Raw genomic sequence first — 21,434 nt, forward strand, 5'->3', positions numbered from 1 at the left:
TACAAGCAGCTGTTAAAACACAAACTTTCGTAAATTAAAAAAATAATAAAAATAGTCAAGGAATCAGCCAGAATCCTATTTAACTGAATTTGCTAAATAAATTGAGCTTTCAATTCATCTGTTTGGCGTCTGTACAAAGGACATTTTATGACAATAAAAGTACTTTACCACCCCCTGCTGGTTAATCCCAAGCTTGCAGCTGCAATAAAAACCCATGCAAGAATAGAGAGGCAGTTTGGTAAATGTAAAAGCATAATTTATATATAAAAACAGACATATTCCAATGTTTTTCAACATTAGCAGGTAATGCCACAAACTGAGGTACTGATGAACTCATTTTCCTTTTCTGCTGTGAAAAAGACACAAGACACATACATTTTAAAATATTCAAGACATCATTTTGGCAAAGTAAAAAGACTGTTGATGACAAAAATGTAGCTTTTTTTTGAAATAACAATGATCCTTGTCTTCCTAACTGTATCATCTGAGTTACCATGTGTTTAAAGTCCAGAAAAAGCAAGCTTAAGGCTGGTCTCATGACTGAAAAGATATACAGCTTTCCTACTTTTATTTTCCCTGTGTGAAAGGCCCTGATTAGAGTGTCGGTTGCAACAAAGAAGTTAAAATAAATTACAGTCACATTTAAAACAATTCATGGTCACATAAGAATAAGAAGAAAAGGCAGAAAAATAACCTGAATCAGCAATAACTGCCGAGGCAAACCTTGGTCCATTTGCCCGCCGCTACCACTGTTCAACATTTCCCATGTAGTCCTCCATGGTGCTGTTCTCATCTACGTCCCACCAGTCTGGGAGCAGCACTTCTGCCTCCACGCTGTCCTCCGCCGCCGTCTCACTCCGATGCTCCCCGGTCTCCACGCTGGCCGAACGCGCCGCCGCTCCAGTCGTCTTCGCCCGCCTGCCCGGTTTTGACGAGAACCGTCCGCGGAGCCGCCTCCTCTCCTGTTGTCGCCGCTCCCTGGCCTGCCGGCGCTCCTGCTGTCTCGCCACCTGGAAGCGCTGCAGGAAAAGGTCACGGGCGTAGTCGTACAGCTCCACGTCCCATCGGTTTAGCCCACGGATTCTTTGCTGCGTCTCGGGCGGCACGTCGACGCTGGACGCACGCGTCCCGTTCAGCTGTGTGAAGGGTGCGATGAACTGCAGGTCGAAGGTCCTCTCGAAGAGATACTGGGTCTTGCTCTGGTATTCGGTCAGGCCGAAGAAGGCCATGCCCTTCAGGTTGTGCTTGGCGCTGTCCAGAAGCACTGCCCAGCGCTCGTCCTCGCTCATGGCGGAGACGTTGTAGCAGCCCACTAGACTCAGGTCTGCCAACATGCGGGTCTGTCGGTTGTTGGCCAGGTTGTAGGGGCAGTCCATGAACTCCTGCAGGGAGCAGCCGGACCAGTCGTCTCCCGAATAACAGCCCGGCAGCTCTGACAGTGTCGGGGAACGCCCATCGCACACGTGGAGCGAGGCCTTCCACGTGGCCCCGCGTTGCACGTGACGCCACTCACTCAGGTATCGTGAAACTGGATCTCTTAGGATTGTAATGTAGTAATAGTTTCTGCTAAAAAAAAGAAAAAAGAGAGAAAAAGCGTCAGATAGTTTGTTCTCACAATCAGAAAACACTGTCAGAATTCTCCCAAATTCATGCCACCTGTGAATTTGCGCCACAGCCGTTTGCTTTCATGCAGGAGACTTCCTAAATATTTTTGATTTTTGCATTTCAACCTTTTACAGACTCAAATTTTTAGATGTTTTTTCCCCTGCGGTTTTTATAACAGTCTTGATTTTTGAGTGCAAAATATTAGCTAGCAAAATTGTATTATTTGTAAGTGCCACAAGTCACAAAAGACACATTTTATGAATTTGGCTTTTGGTTTTGTAGTACAGGGAAATGTCACAGCTTTACTTGCATCTGGATGAACTTTGATCAAGTCGAGTTAAAAATCTACACCTTTTCAATTAAAAATAAGACGTGGAGTGTGTAACACTTGAGTACCAACCAAAGTATCACTTGAAACATTGGTACCTTTGTTTTCCATAAAAAAAACATATATATATATATATACATATATATATATATATATATATATATATATATATATATATATATATATATATAAATATATATACATACACACACACATATACATACATACATACATGTTTTACATGTATACTAGATCAAGTTAAAGAACCACAGTAAGTCAGTATTAATTCTTTTTTGCACCATTATTTTTGCACTATAAACATGGTGGAACATTTTTCTGCACACTTTAAAAAAATAAAAGAAAAATTGTGTTTTTCTCCTGCACTGTTACATCCTTATCACTGCTGCACTTTATATTGTAATGCTATTTTATTTCAATTGCAATCTCATTACATTGTCGTAAGCTGTATGAAACAAACTGTCGTTTTGTGTGCACTCTGTGCATACAAAATGACAAAGTTTGTCTAAGTCTAAGTCAGTAATTTAACAACCAAAGCACTGCTAAGTAAAATTATATTGAAACATGATAGATAAAATTATAGATTAGAAATAAAACCAATGCAGTATTATTCTTACTTTTCAGAAATTGTTATAAAAAATGTCTGGAAAACGTTAACATTTCTCCACCCTCTGTTTTCATTTTCATACTTTTTCAGATGTGCCAAATGATCAAAATAAATTTCAGACCATCCAAGATAGTGTGGGGATCCCGACGGTCATTCAGGACGATAATTTCCCCACAACGAAAAATATGAGGAGGTGCTAAAGATAATAATCACCAGCCTTTTACTCTTTAAAATTGTTCATGTGTGTATGTTGCAGATATTCCTGTTTTATTTAACTAGTAAACTTTCTGGCTTTGTAAAAATCTTTACAAAGTAGGGCTGGACGATATGGCCTAAAAATAAAATCTCCGATTTTATTTTACTAAATATAATTAATTGATTTTTCCCCTCCTTTTCGTTTCACAAAAATAAATTATTTTCAAATTTCATCTGGAAGTTGATCTAAATTCATAGTGCAACTATTTACAAGCTGTAAAACATGCTTGTAAAACAAGATGGCGGCCCTGTCGTTGTAAACAATGAAAATATAACTAAATGTTTGCTGCTAGTGGTTTTACACAATGAGCAAAGAACAGAGTTCACTTGTGTAACTTCAAACTTGCCTTGTACTATGGTCTTTACAATATATTTTCCAAACATATATTCAGTATTGTATGCTATTCTCTTCATTGAAGCTCTATAAGTGCATTGGCAAAATAAAATCCAGATTTTCCAAGAATTAAATCTTAAAAAATTGTAAATTCAAATTAATCCATTAACCCCCCAGCCCTATTACAAAAGGTTGAAATTAAAAGATAATATTTAATGCCATTTTTCCCTTAATAGAAGGAAGAGTGTTGACAGATTAGTTTTGCAAAAATTGTTGTTGGTTTCTTTTAGTTTTCAATAAACCTTGTCTATTTATTATTTTGTCTATTTATTTCTTATTTCCTGAATTTTCCCGTTGTGGGACAATAAAGGAATTTCCTATCTTATTTTGGTCTTATAACTGCATATGATGTGATACACTTAATATGTTAAACTCCCTGTTTATGTTGCATGTTTCTGCATCACAAAAACACGTCAAATTCCTCATATGTAGCAAAAGTTTGTCAATGCACTGAATCCTACGTAATTCTGATTAATTTTTTTAACATTAAGCAATGCATCTTGTTATAATCACCAATAGTTTTTTTTATTATGTTTTATCTAAATGATAAAACATGATGTTTTTAAATGAGCATTTTATCATTTCTCTCATTGTAGGAGCCCAGTTTTTCATTATTAAAAAAAAAATCTTGTTTCTAATGAAATTTTTCCTTTAATGCACTTTAAATTACATTGTGTATGTATATTGTAATACATTTAAACTTAGATTTAGCATATAATTTGAGCAAAAATTACTTGCATCCTTCTCTTGCACTCAGAGAAGGATGCAAGTACCTGGTTCGATCCCCGGACCCGGCACTCTTGGTCCCTGAGCAAGACCCTTAACGCCAGATTTCTCCCCATGCGCCGCACAGTGGGAGCCCACTGCTCCCCAAGGGTGATGGGTTAAAAGCAGAGAACAAATTTCATTGTAATGTATGTTTCAATGTATGTTTCAATGACAATAAAGATGATATTACTATTACTATATTACTATTACTTTAATACTGTTATGTTGTGATGCTTTCCCTAATGTCTCTGATCTATACGTGATTTTGATTTTCCTTTTCTTCCTTGACTTTAGACATAACTTCCAGAGGGCAACCGACATCGTCCACAAACCATTTTAATCTGACATATTGGGTCTTACTTGTGTCAGAGCTGAAAAAAAATAATAACTTCACTACTATATTATGTTGAATATTATACAATTGGTAAATGCAGTTTTTATTTTTATACAGTTTTATTTGCATATGGACACAAAGAAGTCAATGAGAATCAACAACAGTTTCACTTTACAGGTTAGTTTGTAGTTTCTAACACAGATGCTCTTTTGCATGTTTCATTTTCTTAATCCTGTCCCTCCATGTTCCTTCCCTTGTTTCTGTCCTTTGATCCTTGTGTTCTGGCCTTCCTTCATTCCTTGTATCCTCCTTCCTTAATATTGTTCCCCCCCTCTTTCCTTCTATCCTTGGTTTGTTCCTTCCCTGTGTCCTACATATTTATCCTTCTTTATTATTGTTTTTGTTTTCCCAGTCTCCATACTTGGAGTCTGCCTTGGTGATTTTACAATTTTGGTGAGTTTATCGTTTTAACCTAAATGACTTAGAAACTGTGGAAAAGTCTGAACATCTCACATGCAGACGTGCAGGAACCCATCTTCAGAACCTTATACGCGCTTAGGACGGGTACAAAAAAACTGTTCTTCAGATTGTTGCACCGCTGAATCATCCTGAGAGTGAATATAAGAACGTCTCACATCTTACTAACCTGGGCTGGTTTTTCTGGGTCTCTCTGGAGTCCATGCGTGACGGGACACAGCTGGTGAGCTCGGTCCAGTCTGCGTGGAGCCCGCAGCTCCAGCCGGTGGAGAACCGAGAGAAGAGCCAGGTCTCCTTCTTGCCTGGCCGGAGGCAGGTGCACTTCTTCTGGCCTGCGTGGCACTCGCAGGGCCTCTCCAGCTGGATGTTACGCACCAGGTGTCGGCCAAAGGTTGTGCCCCCCGTCTTTTGGATGTGCAGAAACACGATGACGTCATCCCCTTTGATGTTGAAGTCCACGACGCGGTTGAGATCAGCTGCGGTGAAGTTGAAGCGAGGGACGAAGCGCGCCAACGCGCCGTCCTCCGCCACGTAGGGATCCTTCTGGAGCCCGTCCTGCGGTTCGCCGCCGCCGGTTCGGGTCCCGGGTTTACCCGGAAGGGTGAACCAGGCCCCCAGCTGGTGGAGCGTGTGGCACTCGGAGCTGCTGGGACAGGCATACTGCACCATAACAACGCCAAAGATCAACACCATGAGCAGGAAGACCAGGAGCCGCTGGTGGCCGCTGCTGGACTTCTCATCCATCTTCCCGGACCCGATGAAAAACCATCCCTCAGGCCCCCGTTTCAGCTGGGCGCCCCTGAAGAGAGCAGCCGGGTGGAAACAATAACAATGCAGCTGAAAGCCGAGCACCGTTAGGTAGCCATGCGGTCAGACCGGAGCGCAGCGCGATCTCTGGGTGCAGAACTGATGTTTTCACTAGGAGAACCAAGCGGGTCTGTTTACAATAGCTGACAGGTTAAACGTTAGGATTCAACTAATACTATAAAAGCGGTAATCCTCTTAACAGAGCTAATGCACATCCCCAGCATCCATCTATTCTTGAGATTTCTTCCCATAAACCACTGCGCGTAAAGTGGGCGTGAAAACTGCGTCTTCTTGCAACGTCAAAGTGGACTCCATTTCCTGTGTAGTTTTTTTTTGTTTTTTGAAGGGCAAGGAATTGCCTACAAAAATAATTCCAAATCTGACCATGTAGTGATTTTGTTCGGATATTTTTATTTATTTGCTGAAATAGTCCTGCAGGATGGGCTGCAGGATGGATCAGTGCTGGGTTTTCATCAGTCCATCTAACTATCCATCCATCCATCCATCGTCTATACTCCCATATCCATGCAGGGCCGCAGATGTAGTCGCTTCAATGTATTTTGTACATTGAAAATTGAATAAGGCTACATTAAAATAGATATATTTTCCACAGGGTACATTTGGCATTACACTTTTCTTCCTCAACAAGCAAAAAAAAAAACAAATGTGTGCTGCAGGACCGATAAGAGTGTACACAATACATATGGGTTTATACAATCACATCTAAAAACTTGCTTCCTAAACGAAGGTCCATTTCTCAGTGGAACATTTAACCACTTCATAAATTAAATGCCAAGGGATGGGGGAGCTGGGTGATATGTAAGATGGGTGGTGGGGTCACATTTGCTAATTTTCAGTCCATAGATTATGCTGAGACATCCATCCGTTCATACCCTTCTATCCTTGAAGGTTTGCCAGCGGGCCGGTGATTATCTCCAGCGGTCATTGGGCGAGAAGTAGGAAAAACAACTATGTGCACTCGCTCACTCACACCTAAGGACATTTTTGGAAAGACCAGACGCACAGGGAGAACACGCAAACTCCATGCAGAAAGACCCCAGGCCAGGACTCCAACCCTGACCAGAACCAACAACAGCAACAGCGCTACCAACTGCCTCACTGTGAACTGGACTATTAATTATTAATTAATTACTGAAAATAGCTTCATACTCTTCTTAGCTTTCAAAAAGCATTTGATGCACAACTTTATTTTCATCAGTCTTCGTAAATTCAGCTTTGGTCGTTTTTTTCTGCAACACAGTTAAAATATGATAAAGCTAACTGTTTTGTCAAATAAAAAAAAAGGTACCTAGAAATTAGGCAGCGTTGCCCTATTTCCCTTCATCTTTTGATTTCAGCCATGTAAATCCAGTGCTGACAACATTTCTATAAATCAACTAAAAGGTATTTCTATTGTTGGTAAAGAAATCTGGTCAGTCAGAGCAGCTTTCTGGTCTCTTTTTAAAGAGACAGCACTCAAATTTCCCCTTCTTTAAACTTAATCCAATTGTGCTTTATATCCCTGTTAAAGAAAGTGTCACATATTTGGGTATAGTTATCTGCAAGAGCAACTCAGAAAGATGTTCATTCCATTTTGCTCCCTTAATCGATAAAACCCCAAATCGGCTGAATCTATGACTTTAAAGAAACCTCTGTCTTGGAGGATGGGTATTGTTATCTAAAGCGGATGGTAAATCAAGGCTGACTTATTCTGCTCTCTTCCTGCATTTATACCACAAGCTTATAAATCTGTTGACCAAATACTATTACATTTCTTATGGAAAATGTTATACATTACTCTTCTGAAAAAGGACAGTGGTGGAGCCAGGCTTTTTAACAATTCCCCTACCACCCTTCTGTAAGGGTGTGCACCAGATTGGACGGATGCCTGGGTTTGATAACTGACAAAGGTTATCTAACCAGATTCAATTAGGAAACGCCCAACTTCATCATCACATGTACCCCTTTGAAACGAAGTACTACATCAGCTAAAACGATTTCTTAACTGTATCCCACTTCCCCCTTAGGAGGGCAAAAATAAAATTCCCTCACCATAGACCATTAAGTCACATTTACTGCACAAAAAAAGAGGAAATCCTAACTTAACATTCTTTAGGAAATGGGTCTCTGCTTAAACTGCAGTGAGCAAATATGCACACAGTTCCACTCAGTCAAGTTCAGAACTCACAAGACCTTGAAGAAAGGGCAAAAAAAAAAAAAAAAAAACGCTGCAGGTCTGTTTAAAACATTTATATTTCCGTCTTCATTCCAAACATTTATATGTTCCAATTCAATAGGCCTACCTGTGAATATCTGTCCAAACTAATGCATGTTTATGATAAGTTCTCAAACTTTCATTCTTTTTTTTTCCAACCCTCTTCACTGCCTCTGGATAACTTATCCTATTGATTGTTTACTTTTCCTGACTTCCCCATACTCTGAGCTGACCACCACAGCTATTCACACACATGTGAACAAGAGACTAGAGAACCACATAGGGAGATGCGATGTGACATCATATCATAGTCCATCTGAAATATTACCTTCAGTGCTTCACATACTTATTTGTTTGGTTCTTTCTATGGAAAATAATGACATTTTGCTTACTGCTCCATTAATCTTTTCTGGCATTTCAAACATAGTCTGGACAACAAACATGACTCTAATGACAAAAAAAAAAACATGATTTATACACTTTCTTCAATATTTACGTTAAGAATCCGTCTGGCTTCTGTTCTTTTGCATAAATGTATGTTATTAGCCTGTCTTGTATTTAAAGAAAAATTGGAAAACAAACTGCACCATTAGGTCAACATGACGGGAACAGTGACAAAACAATGAAACTTTACAGAAGAAAGAAGAAGAAAAGGTCACCTGTGATTGGGGCCTAAAATACGTCTAATTATAGCTCCTTCTCCTAGCTCCTAGGTCAACAATAGGAGCAATATTGTGGGCAGGAAAGGAGCTTTGAACTGCTGTGTCAATTTCGGACTGCCTTTAAAGCTATAGTTGGTAATCCTGTTCAGAAACACTTTTTGTTATACAGGGTAACGTGGTCCTTCCATCCTGAAAGTAGTCAATACATCATGTATTCAGAAAAAGGAGGTTAAAAAAATATATATCTCTGTGAGAGCTGCAGCCCTGTAAAAACTCTGACCAATCCCTGCTGTTCGGTTCAAAGGGCAGCAATTTTTCAGAGTTTTGGTCCTGCTTTCACTCTCCTCTGTCCCTCAAGTTCCAGGAGTATCGCCTTATCTATTAGTTGCCCAATGTCACTCATTCTGACACGCTCATGTATCGGCAGTGTGTGTTAATTGTGCCATTAGTGAAGAATAAAAAAAAATTTTGGGGTTCAAAACATCAAAGGAGCAGTAAGAGAAATTTCATTATCTGAGATAGAAAGAACTAAAAAATAGTTTTGTGAACAACTAGAGGTATGTGTTTAGACCACTGAGCTATATTATACACTGGAGTGCTAATCGCCCGCTGTTAGAACGAGTCGCTTTGAAGCCACCAGCCGCCATATTGGTACTCCCTATTTTCCTCCAGTAACTAGGGAATATATGTGCTACACCATCGAATAACAAGGATTTTCTCATGTTCAGGGGGGTCTTAAAACTTTTAAAATGTCAAATGCCATATACTTTTATGTTATGTTCTAAAACTATCAAGTACTGAGAAAGTCATGTGCTGAAATGTTTTGCATTTTATTTATTTAAATATATATATATATATATATATATATATATATATATATATATATATATATATAAATAAAACATTTATAAATATATAAATAATAAATAACAATATACAAAAACATATATTTACATATGTATACGTATACATATATACATATACACACACACACACACACATATATATATATATATATATATATATATATATATATATATATATAATATGAATAACATGTAAAATATTTCAGCACATCATTTCCTAGTAGTTGATAGTGTTAGTACATCCACTGACTGTAGAATTACCTGCGAAACGTTTTCAAACATCCAGAAAACTGCTTGTTGTTGCAACCAAATCCTGTGGGATTCTGTGAGAGTAGGGAGTAGCAAGATAGCGGCCAGTGACTTCAGTTTTTCGGCAAAATCAGCACTCCAGTGTATTATATAGCTCAGTGGATGGTACCCGACATCAACATTCATTATGGCTGTGCTCAAGCCCCACCTAGTGGTGAAATATAGCTGATTGCTCTTTCAAGCATAGACTCTAAAACAAACTTAAAGAAGTTAATGCATGACATCTGATATGCAATGAAATTACCTATTCATGATAAAATATGTCAAATAATGTGAAATGGTTTCCCTTCACATTTTGTCACTGAGCCTTATGGCTCGTGTAGTTCCCCCCACAGTGACAGTGACAGTGACAATGCCCACGTGGATAATTCTAAAGTTAATAAAGGTATACCATCATTTGTTGAAATAATGATAGTAATTGACTGAAAACAAATATGTATTTTGATGCAGGCTGATTAAACAAAACCCACAAAGATAAGAACAGAGAAGTCACCAGGATTAACTAAACCTGACTGTTAGCCTGGTCTTGAACAAGTTAGCGGCACAGACTAAATCGCCAAGGTAACTGATGTGCTACTAATTTTGTGAAACTGAATCAAGGGTCGATTCAACCACGATAATCCGTGTAGAAAATAAATAGTCGACATAGAATATAAACAGTAAAACAAGATTTAATTAATACTGACAAAAGTCAAATATTAAACGATACAAATTATTATAAAACACCATTGGCAGATATTACACAGTTATTTAAAATAAGTTTTTAAAATGATAATTTAAAATAGCTCAACCCCTGTTTTAGATAGGTCCTATTTGCACATGTAAATAAGATCGATTATCAAATACATTCCTAAACCGTACCATTGGGGAAGATTAGACTCGTTCTGCAGTTCTTTAATTTGACCACTTGATGGCACTGTTGTACTTTTTAATTGTAAACCATCTCATACGCTGTTATGTGTGTGTGTGTGTGTGTGTATATATATATACATATATATATATACATATATATATATATATATATATATATATATATATATATATATATATATATATATATATATATAGATAGATAGATAGATAGATAGATAGATAGATAGATAGATAGATATGCAAATCTTTCGCTTTGAGTGACGTTTCCTACTGAATGCTGATGCTTATAATTACCAACATGCAAAATTATATTGGGTCAAATTATTATATATATATATATATATATATATATATATATATGAATTCTTGAGTTGAGGAATCTTAGTCCATGACATCACTTTCACCGCCCACGACCCCAGTTGCGAGTGAGTGGGCGGGGCTTATGGAACTTTTTGTGACGCAACAGACCTTGACGTAAATTCTTTGCATCAAAACACAGAACAGTCACATTCCAAGTTAGTTCCAGTAGTTCTCTCTTCAACAGATCTGACTTCAAGCCAACAAAATGGGTCGTTTTGATAAACCACTTGCATTGAGAGTCGAGGTTTTAATCAAAAGCCGTGTGACACCTGCCATCAACAAATTTGTCAACAATTTACAAGAAGACGAGTGGGAAAGTTTGGAGTTGGGAGATCCAGACGAAGACACCAGGTACATGATAGTCCACCTGTTAAAACACATAGTTAACTCCTTGTCAGGTCTGGTTTTGGACACAATCAAGAACTTTAAATACAATTATGGGAACGTAAAACACATAATTGGAAACAGAATTCCTGAAGCCTTTGCTCAAGTCATGGGCATTGAAGAAAACTACCAATCTGAGACTACAGAGATTTTTAATGTGCTTTTCATCAAACACGTGATCACAGAGGTCACACGTCGCTTCAATGAGGAAGACCCAATACAGTGGCTCAACGTAAGCTTCCGATCCAATTCTTTGATTCAAAATGTTGCCATCATGCTCCAAGAACTGATGGCGAGGAAACACGCGATCGACACAGAGAAAACAACAAGACCTGTTCATGCTGTGGAAGAGTCTCCAATGAAGTTACCAAGAAATCCTCCAAAAAGTAAGACCAGGAGAGTACATTGGAGACAATCTCGTGTGTCACCAGCAGATTTCCCAGGTACAAAAGACACCCAGGTGAAACACCCAGAGAAGGTAACAAACACTCCTAAGGATGGGATATTTGAGTTTACACCTCGGGAGGATTTTGAATCTGAAGAGAAGAAAGACGATATAAGGATTTTTGTGAAGTGGTTAATGGGTAGAAGCGTTGCAAAGTCAAAGATGTCTTGCTGTTTTAATGCACTTAAAGCCACAGAAGAAAGAGTTGTTGAGAAAATCTGGACTAAAATTAAGGGACAAAATCAAATCAAACAGAAATGGTTTCCAAGCCTCAGCAAGAAGGTGTTTGATGACGTAAAAAAGATGCTGGGCTGTCCATCTCAATATGTGTTGGGTTTCATGCTGTCCGAACACAAGTTAATCGACAACGCAATTGTATCATCTTTCAAAAATCAACTCTGTAAGCAACAGGAAAAGAGTGCTTGTTCAATCAAAAAGTTGCTTTCTTGTATAGGTAAGACCATAATGACATGCAAACTCTTTGGGAAAAAGTCAGATGGGAAATCTGCAGTTTAGTGCTGATGAACTACCATGGTGGGGAAGGGGGGGGGCGAAGGGTGTACCCTGAAAAGATAAAAGATCCTCCACCATGCCCAGTAGCCCTAATTAGGGCTACTGATTAGGGCTACTGGTTGTCTTTTATTTTTCAAACACTTTGGACTCTGGCTTCCTCCCATAGTCCAAAAAAGACAGTTTGCATGTTTTACTTATGTGTGTCTGTGTGTGTGGGTTCTCTCCGGGTACTCCGGCTTCCTCCCAGAGTCAGAAAAACAAAAAAGACAGAGGTAATTTGGTCTCACCAAATTGTCCTTAGGTATGTGTGTGTGTGTGTGTGTGTGTGTGTGTGTGTGTGTGTGTGTGTGTGTGTGTGTGTGCGGTTGTTTGGGCACAGAACAAAAGAATGAAACAAAATAACGGCAATATTTCACCGTGTGGGTTCTCTCCGGGTACTCCGGCTTCCTCCCACAGTCCAAAAACATCGCTGTTAGGTTAATTGGCCTCTCTAAATTATCCTTAGAGGTGAGTGTGTGCGAGAATGGTTGTTTGTTCCGTCTCTCTCTGTGTTGCCCTGCGATAGACTGGCGACCTGTCTAGAGTGTACCCCACTTCTCGCCCACTGACAGCTGGAGATAGGCACCAGCAACCTTCATGACCCCAATAGGGATAGACGTGTTAGAAAATGGATGGATGGATGATCTGTTGTGTAATTTTGCATGTTTTGAAGTTATTTAATGTTTATTATATCATAGTCTGGATGAATACTCAATTCTGATTGGCTGCTGGGTGTCCGTTAAAAAGTGCTAATAGACACTTATAAAATAAATTCCTGTCAAACAGCCTGATTGTTCTAAATCAGGGGTCACCAACATGATGCCTGCGGGCACCAAGTAGCTCCCCGAGGACCACATGTGGTGCCCACGAGCCTGTTCAGGAAAAAGCAAAATCCACCATTGAGCTGCGTCTAAAACTTTATTTTATTCCATTAGTCTTCCTGTTTATTCACACTTGCATGTATATAGATTTAAAAGTGAAAATATCTATAACTATAACGGGCTCCATGGGCAAAAGCCCTTGGAGCCCGGCCGGGCTCAGCCTGAAGAGGCGACATGGGTCCCCCTTCCGATGGGCTCACCACCTGTCGGAGGGGCCAAAGGGGTCGGGTGCATTGTGTAACGGGTAGCAGTAGAGGGCGGGGACCTTGGCGTTCTGATCCCCGGCTGCAGAAGCTGGCTCTTGGGACGTGGAATGTCACCTCTCTGGTGGGGAAGGAGCCTGAGCTCGTGCGCGAGGTTGAGAGGTTCCGGCTAGAGATAGTCGGACTCACCTCGACGCACCGCTCTGGCTCTGGAACCAGTCTCCTTGAGAGGGGCTGGACATTCTTCCACTCTGGAGTTGCCCATGGTGAGAGGCGCCGAGCTGGGGTGGGAAAACTTGTTGCCCCCTATCTCGGTGCCTGCACGTTGGGGTTTTCCCTGGTGAACGAGAGGGTGGCCTCCCTCCGCATTCGTGTGGGGGGACGGGTTCTGACTGTTGTTTGCGCTTATGCACCAAACAGCAGTTCAGATTACCCACCCTTTTTGGAGTCCTTGGAAGGGGTACTGGAGAGTGCCCCTCCTGGGGACTCCCTCGTTTTGCTGGGGGACTTCAACGCTCACGTGGGCAATGACAGTGAGACCTGTAGGGGCGTGGTTGGGAGGAATGGCCCACCTGATCTGAACTCGAGTGGTGTTTTGTTGTTGGACTTCTGTGCTCGTCATGGATTGTCCATCACAAACACCATGTTCAAGCATAAGGGTGTCCATATGTGCTCTTGGCACCAGGACACCCTAGGTCGCAGTTCAATGATCGACTTTGTTGTCATTTCATCTGATCTGCGGCCGCATGTCTTGGACACTCGGGTGAAGAGAGGGGCGGAGCTCTCCACCGACCACTACCTGGTGGTGAGTTGGCTCCGATGGCGGGGGAGGAAGCCGGTCCGACCGGGCAGGCCCAAACGTAATGTGAGGGTTTGCTGGGAACGTCTGGCAGAGTCCCCCACTAGACGGAGCTTTAACTCCCACCTCCGGGAGAACTTTAAACACGTCCCGAGGGAGGCGGGGGACATTGAGTCTGAATGGACCATGTTCCGCGCCTCTATTGTTGAGGTGGCTAGTCGGAGCTGTGGCCACAAGGTTGTCGGTGCATGTCGCGACAGCAATCCTCGAACCCGCTGGTGGACACCAGCGGCGAGGGAAGCCGTCAAGCTGAAGAAGGAGTCCTACCGGGCTTTTTTGGCCTGTGGGACTCCGGAAGCAGCTGATGTGTACCGGCAGTCGAAGCGGCAGGCGGCTCGGCTGGTCGCCGAGGCAAAAACTCGGGCGTAGGAAGAGTTCAGAGAGGCCATGGAGAAAGACTTCCGTACGGCTTCGAAGTGATTCTGGTTCACTATCCGACGTCTCAGGAGGGGGAAGCAGTGCAGTACCAACACTGTTTACAGTGGGGGTGGTGTGCTGCTGACCTCGACTCGGGACGTCGTGTTTCGGTGGGTGGAATACTTCGAAGACCTCCTTAATCCCACCAACACGTCTTCCATTGAGGAAGCAGAGCCTGAGGACTCTGGGTCTGGTTCTCCCATCTCTGGTGCTGAGGTTGCCGAGGTTGTTAAAAAGCTCCTCGGTGGCAAGGCTCCGGGGGTGGATGAGATTCGCCCTGAGTACCTTAAGGCTCTGGATGTTGTGGGGCTGTGTTGGTTAACACGGCTCTGCAGCATTGCGTGGACATCGGGGGGCAGTTCCCCTGGATTGGCAGACTGGGGTGGTGGTTCCCCTATTTAAAAAGGGGGACCGGAGGGTGTGTTCCAGCTACAGAGGAATCACACTCTTAAGCCTCCCTGGTAAGGTCTATTCAGGGGTTCTGGAAAGGAGGGTCCGTCGGATAGTCGAATCTCGGATTCAGGAAGAGCAGTTGGGTTTGGTCTGCATTGCCGGCAGTAAGTCGGACTCGTTTCCAGTGAGAGTTGGACTCCGCCAAGGTTGCCCTTTGTCACCGATTCTGTTCATAACTTTTATGGACAGAATTTCTAGGCGCAGCCAAGGTGTTGAGGGGATCCGTTTTGGTGGCCTTAGGATTGCGTCTCTGCTATTCGCGGATGACGTGGTCCTATTGGCTTCATCAGGGCGTGATCTACAGCTCTCACTGGAGCGGTTCGCAGCCGAGTGCGAAGCGGCCGGGATGAAAATCAGTGCCTCCAAATCCGAGATCATGGTCTTGAACCGGAAAAGGGTAGAGTGCCTTCTCCGGGTTGGGGAGGATGTGCTGCCCCTAGTGGAGGAGTTCAAGTATCTTGGGGTCTTGTTCACGAATGAGGGGAAGATGGAGCAGGAGATCGACAGGCAGATTGGTGCAGCGTCTGCTGTGAAGCGGGCGCTGTACCGATCCGTTGTGGTAAAGAGAGAGCTGAGCCAAAAGGCGAAGCTCGCGATTTACCGCTCGATCTACGTTCCTACCCTCATCTATGGTCACGAGCTTTGGGTCGTGACCGAAAGAACGAGATCCCGGATACAAGCGGCTGAAATGAGTTTTCTCCGTAGTGTGTCTGGGCTCTCCCTTAGAGATAGGGTGAGGAGCTCAGTCATCCGGGGAGGACTCAGAGTAGAGCTGCTGCTCCTCCACGTCGAGAGGAGCCAGTTGAGGTGGCTCGGGCATCTGGTCAGGATGCCTCCTGGACGCCTCCCTGGTGAGGTGTTCCGGGCACGTCCCAACGGGAGGAGGCCCAGGGGAAGACCCAGGACACGCTGGAGGGACTATGTCTCTCTGCTGGCCTGGGAACGCCTTGGGATTCCTCCTGAGGAGCTGGCCCAAGTGGCTGAGGAGAGGGACGTCTGGGCCTCCCTACTGAAGCTGTTACCCCCGCGACCCGACCCCCGATAAGCGAAAGAAGATGGACGGACGGACAGAATACCAATAACAAAGCATGAAAAATGTGCTTATTTTACATAGAGTTAAGGTGAAGTCTGACTCTTCTAGTTCAAAGGTCAGTACTGGTAGCCTTTCGTATGACACAACACTATTGAAGTACTGTAGCTCTCAGTTTCATAAAGGTCGGTGACCCCTTTTCTAAATTATTGTGCTGGCTCAAACAGCAAGATAGTTGACAGTTGAAACAAGAGATATTAAATAGTTATCTCAGCCGCTTCTTGTGAAAAGCCTACAGTTTTAACTGTGACAAAAACAGAGTATTAATAATTGATTTAATATTTCTTTCTTTTGTAGGAGTCCATGGATCCTGCCCTTCAAGGTCACTCAGCACCCAATACCTGGGTGTTCACGTCAACAACAAACTGGACTGGACGCATAACACCGTTGCTCTATACAAGAAGGGCCATAGCCACTTCAACCTCCTGAGGAGGCTGAGGTCCTCTGGAGTGAGCAGACCCCTCCTTAAGACCTTCTATGACTCTGTGGTGGCCTCAGCCCTCCTCTATCGTCTGCTGGGCCCCTGGTAGTGCAGAGCGGGACAGAAAGAGGCTGAATAAGCTGGTGATGAAGGCCACTTCTGTCCTGGGCTGCACTTTTGACTCGGTGGAGGAATTGGCCGAGAGGAGGGTGTTGTCCAAGCTCACATCCATCATGGACAACACCTTCCACCCCCTGCACCAGACTGTAGAGGAGCTGAGCAGCTCCTTTAGTGACAGACTTATACATCCTGTCTGTAAAAAGGAGCGCAACCGCAGGTCATTCATCCCTGCTGCTACCAGATTATACAATGCTGCACTATAACTGTAACCATAACTGTAATAACTAATGTGCAAAAATCTATTTAATACACTGTGCTAAACCCGTGCAATAATCCTTTGGTGGCCTTAGGATATATATATATATATATATATATATATATATATATATATATATATATATATAACGCAGATGTATGAGGTTGACAGCTTTACTAAAATGTGGTTTTAATAAAAAGTTCCCCACCATACTATTGTCCAACAAAATTTAAGAAAACATTTTTGTTTTCTAAAGCTATTTTAAGGACCTCCTATTTTCATCTTTTCCAAACAAAGTAGGCTTACAAACGGAAAAGATGTAAACAAATATGAATGCTCAACAAATATATTTAATTTCTAATAATCATTTTTGTGGTTTTTTTTTTTTTTTACTTACTGTATTGTAGAAGCCTATTTAGCTAAATTTCTTTTTTGTAATTAACAAAACATTTGGCCCCAATTTAGCTCCATACCCCGCCTATTCCCTCTGGTATACTTTGTTACATATTATGTTCTATTCCTTGTTATAGCTTTGTACTTGTACTCAAAGATTTTGTTTTCAAAATTAAGAAAAAATATTTCTGTTTTGGTTGCAACAATGTACTGCTTGGAGTTCATGATATCAAAAGAAAAAAAGAGAACTATATGTTAGAAATGTAATAACACTATTACTACATTCACAAATGTAAGTTTAGTCTTCATACTATTCCATCTTTTCTGGTGTTTCAGAGTCTGGGCAAGAAAAAATTCTGACTAATAAGAAAAAAAACTTTAAGAAACACCTGGTTTACGCACTTTATTCAATATATGCGTGAAAAATCTCTCTGGGTTCTGTTCTTTTGTGTACATTTATATTTCTAGTTGTCTTGTAGTTACTTTAAAAAAAAAAAAAAAGATTTGGAAAAACAAACTGCGCCATTAGGTGAGAAGGACCTCGCTGCAGCCTTGCGGAAAGGGGCGGGGACGGACCACTGTCAGTCCCATACCTTATATGGAAATGGGATTATTGCACTCCGGAAATGAAGGGGGCGCTATTTTCATTATCACTAGTACCTTAAAGAAGCGGAGTTGAGAAGTCGATTAAAAGAAGTAGAGGTTCTTCCACTGATGTTCGGCACACGATCCATAATGCAAAACCTACGAAGTCAGCAAAAGGTATTTTTACCTTCTTAAAACTTGTTTTCACATAGTAAATCATTTTTTAGATTAGGTTTAAAATATAATTAACAGCTGTAGACAAGTGAAATTCGTAATTTATACAGCGAAGGCTAACATGTAGCATAGATAATTATTTTCCTGCAGGGCACCATTAGATGGAATTTGTTTGTTATTTTAATCACACAGATCCACGCATCTATCTATTTGCAACATATTGATGTCCCCCTTGCTCATACAATGCCGATGAGTCGCACAAGGTACAGAACCATATAGCAAAAGCTGCTATGGCTCAACATAACGGTATGTAAAGTAACACTTGAAAAATATAAAATATTTTTTTTACATGCTTATCAGTTTTCAAGTGTTTTTCTTTTATTTTTAAATGTGTTTTTGGAACATGAATGTTACATTTCTGGAAAGTCAAATATTTTTTATAAACTAACAGCTGTCATCATATGTGGGTGTAGTACCCAGATGTGATGCTCTAATAACGAGTAGCACTGCTTCAATATATTTTTAATAAGTAACTGTGCAAAAAAACAAAAACAAAAATACACACAAGTAAGAGTAACAAAGTATTTTGTGAGATGGCTATTATTAAGTCCTGTTTTACTGATCATAATGTGCGATGTAATATTGCCCATTTATTTTAGCAGACATGAATAAAAATGAAGTTATGTACACTGTTCGGCATTTTCTAACCAAAAATGAAAAATATTATTACAAGAAAACAAATTAAGGTTAGAAGAAACCTAGCATGAACAACATTTATCTGTGTATCGTGTTTTATTTTTTTGTAGGTTAAAATGTGTTCTTCATTCAGTTAAATTACACGCATTGGGTTGCGTATCAACAAATTTACTCAAGATTACAACATAAGGAAAAATAGACCTATTTTTTTTATTTTTTTTGTCAAACGTTACAGAATAATTGAGTAAATCTAATTAGTTAATACCTGCCCTTGGCTGTTTGAGCAATATCACTTTTACAATTTCAATTAATTTTTTGCAGAATATATATCTGTTAACTGGAAGCCATTGTGACTTCTAAAATTAATTGTTAAATCCTACAAAGCAGTAACAATAAAGTTAAAAAATCTACAGTGATTAATTTCAAACATGCCTTTTTTATACCAATCATTTGTATATTTCCTGATGAGTACTAACCTTTTCCTTTTATGTCAGTAGCTATTACGATTTGTCCTTAAATTTACGTTAAAGTTAAATTTACAATGTGCAAATGACACTAAAACCCTAAATGATTTAAAACAAAAATTAAATTCATTATTTGGACAGCATTTTTTATACCATTAGAGATGGAAAGGATAAGATCTTGAGCGATATAAAGTATTAACTAGCGTTTAATGCTCTTCACCATGCAGGTGCAAAGGATATCGCCAATCTTACAGGTAAGATTCACTCATAATCACGTGTCATAGCTATTCTTCTGGTATGACTGTCTTGCAATGCACCTGTTTTTTTATTTTTTTTATTTTCAGATGCCTTTGAATGGACTTGAAGCTGTTCTCCAGGAGGTGGTACTAGCACAGGGAGACACAGCTTACCTCACCCTGGCATGCCAAGACACACCTTGGCATCGACCTTCAAGTGCTTTGAAGCCATTGTGTCTGACCCAGTTTCCGGGAAGAAGACTCACTTTGCTTGGCTGGATGGTAAGAACCTTTGAATATTTTCACTTTAAACATGCAAAATTAGATTTGAACTACGTGAAATATATTTTTTATTAACAGGTGAGATCCACTGGGATAAATTTTAAGAGTCATTCAAAGCAGAAAATCGGATTCCTTTTGGGGTCGAAACGTGTTCTTCCTGCAACCGGCCATATAAAGACTGTGTGGGCTTCACCAGAAATGGAAGGGGAGTACCCTCGTTACTACTGTGATGCCATACCCGGACGCTGCCCTGAAAGTCAATAATGAATGAATCAGTTGTTTTCCATATTTCTGTTGTCACACATTGTTCGTTTTTTTTTTTTTTTGTGTGTGTGACATGCCATTTTAAAACATTTCTGATGAAGCACATTTGCCTTTTAACTTGTGCGGTCATTCGTTTTGAGTTATTTCAATATTATGTAAATTTTTGAATGTTCTTTTTGTTGTAGCTCATTCATTCATTTAGTTTTCATAGAAATATTGTCGGTTCCAGAAAAAGTTACATTGTGGCTGTAAGATGTTCTAAAGAGAGTAGAACCAATAAAGTTATTGTAACTATACTGTAACAGCATTGTTTAACATTTTTATAATCTTGTTTTAAAAATTTGACATACAATCAAAGTTAATAACTTGCAATATTTTATATGTTTAAATAAAATGTTTCCTAAAATCTTTGAAAAATGACTGGAATCAATAGAAATTTTCTTTACAAATCCGACATACAGCTAAGTTGTTTATGTTTTACCAGTCAGAATTAGATTTTTTTTTTTGTAATAAAGCAAGCACAGAGAAAAACATTGTTCGGTTACATAATCATATTGCAAACATATGATTAATGTATGCTGAACAAAGGTGGAGACCAGATGGAGGTGAGGAAAGCTCAGGTGAGGAGCAATTGCACACATCAAGCCGGACTTTATGAAGGGTGGAGGAGATGAGACCGCCGCCGTTAGGCTGGGACAGAGGTGCATGATCAAGTGATTCGCTGAGCAGATAAGATGAAGATAGTTATAGTTAGAATTTACACATTGGTTTAACTTATGTATCCAGTGACTTTATTCAAAAAGGTTTTCATGTAGAAAAAAAACCCTCATCCACAGCAGATCATTCTCTCTGCCGGTTACCAGCACCATGTCTACTGACGGATTCCGAGCGCCAAAGATTATTTCTTGTCAAATAAACTTTCTAAAACCTATCTCTGTGTGAGTCTTTCCAGGTTGAAGTTACATTTAAAGTTTTAAATAAATCCCTTTTGGTTTAGCAAAAAGTGGATATTTAAGGTATTTGGAGCGCAGTTTATGAATCGATTGCAATTGGTAGAATTGATGTGGAAATTCTAAATGGAATAGTGGGACACCAATCAGTTTTATGTAGAAAAGTTTCCAATGAGACATTATGGTAAACAATGATAATAGTTGAGCCAGGTCGCCTGCAAAGAAGTATATCTTAGTTTTCGGAATGCCACTTGTTAGAAGTTCAAAAGTCATTTGGTTTGTTTGTAAATTGTATTCACAATGTGAATAATAAGAGAAATATTTGGCAAATAAACAGAACAAAAGTGCACTGTAAATGGACATACTAAATTGGACAAAATTGTTGTCTAAATGTCTTACCGACCAAACCTCTTTTCTATCTAGTCCTTATT

General features: G+C 40.4%; 1 protein-coding gene across 2 annotated transcripts; it reads right to left on the reverse strand.

Annotated features, from left to right (window-relative positions):
- Positions 1-239: 239 nt before the first annotated feature.
- hs6st2 (heparan sulfate 6-O-sulfotransferase 2) lies at positions 240-5,899 on the reverse strand. Of its 2 annotated transcripts, none has more exons than XM_021316069.2 (2): positions 4,956-5,899; positions 240-1,563 (listed from the first exon to the last, which is right to left on the reverse strand). In XM_021316069.2, the coding sequence occupies exons 1-2, from the start codon at positions 5,528-5,530 to the stop codon at positions 744-746; spliced, it is 1,395 nt and encodes a 464-aa protein (XP_021171744.2). In that variant the 5' UTR covers positions 5,531-5,899; the 3' UTR covers positions 240-743. The 2 variants fall into 2 exon arrangements, with proteins under 2 accessions (XP_021171744.2, XP_012717121.2); XM_012861667.3 differs by having other exon boundaries at positions 240-1,566; positions 4,956-5,875.
- Positions 5,900-21,434: the final 15,535 nt, after the last annotated feature.

The sequence above is a fragment of the Fundulus heteroclitus genome, chromosome 23 (genome assembly GCF_011125445.2).
Source record: "Fundulus heteroclitus isolate FHET01 chromosome 23, MU-UCD_Fhet_4.1, whole genome shotgun sequence".
NCBI classification, from domain to species: domain Eukaryota; kingdom Metazoa; phylum Chordata; class Actinopteri; order Cyprinodontiformes; family Fundulidae; genus Fundulus; species Fundulus heteroclitus.

Coding starts and splice junctions, on each gene's coding strand:
- hs6st2 (XM_012861667.3), bottom strand. CDS start 5,530: ATGGATGAGAAGTCCAGCAGCGGCCACCAGCGGCTCCTGGTCTTCCTG. Junction 1,567..4,955: donor ACCCAGAAAAACCAGCCCAG/GTTAGTAAGATG, acceptor TCTTTTTTTTAG/CAGAAACTATTACTACATTA.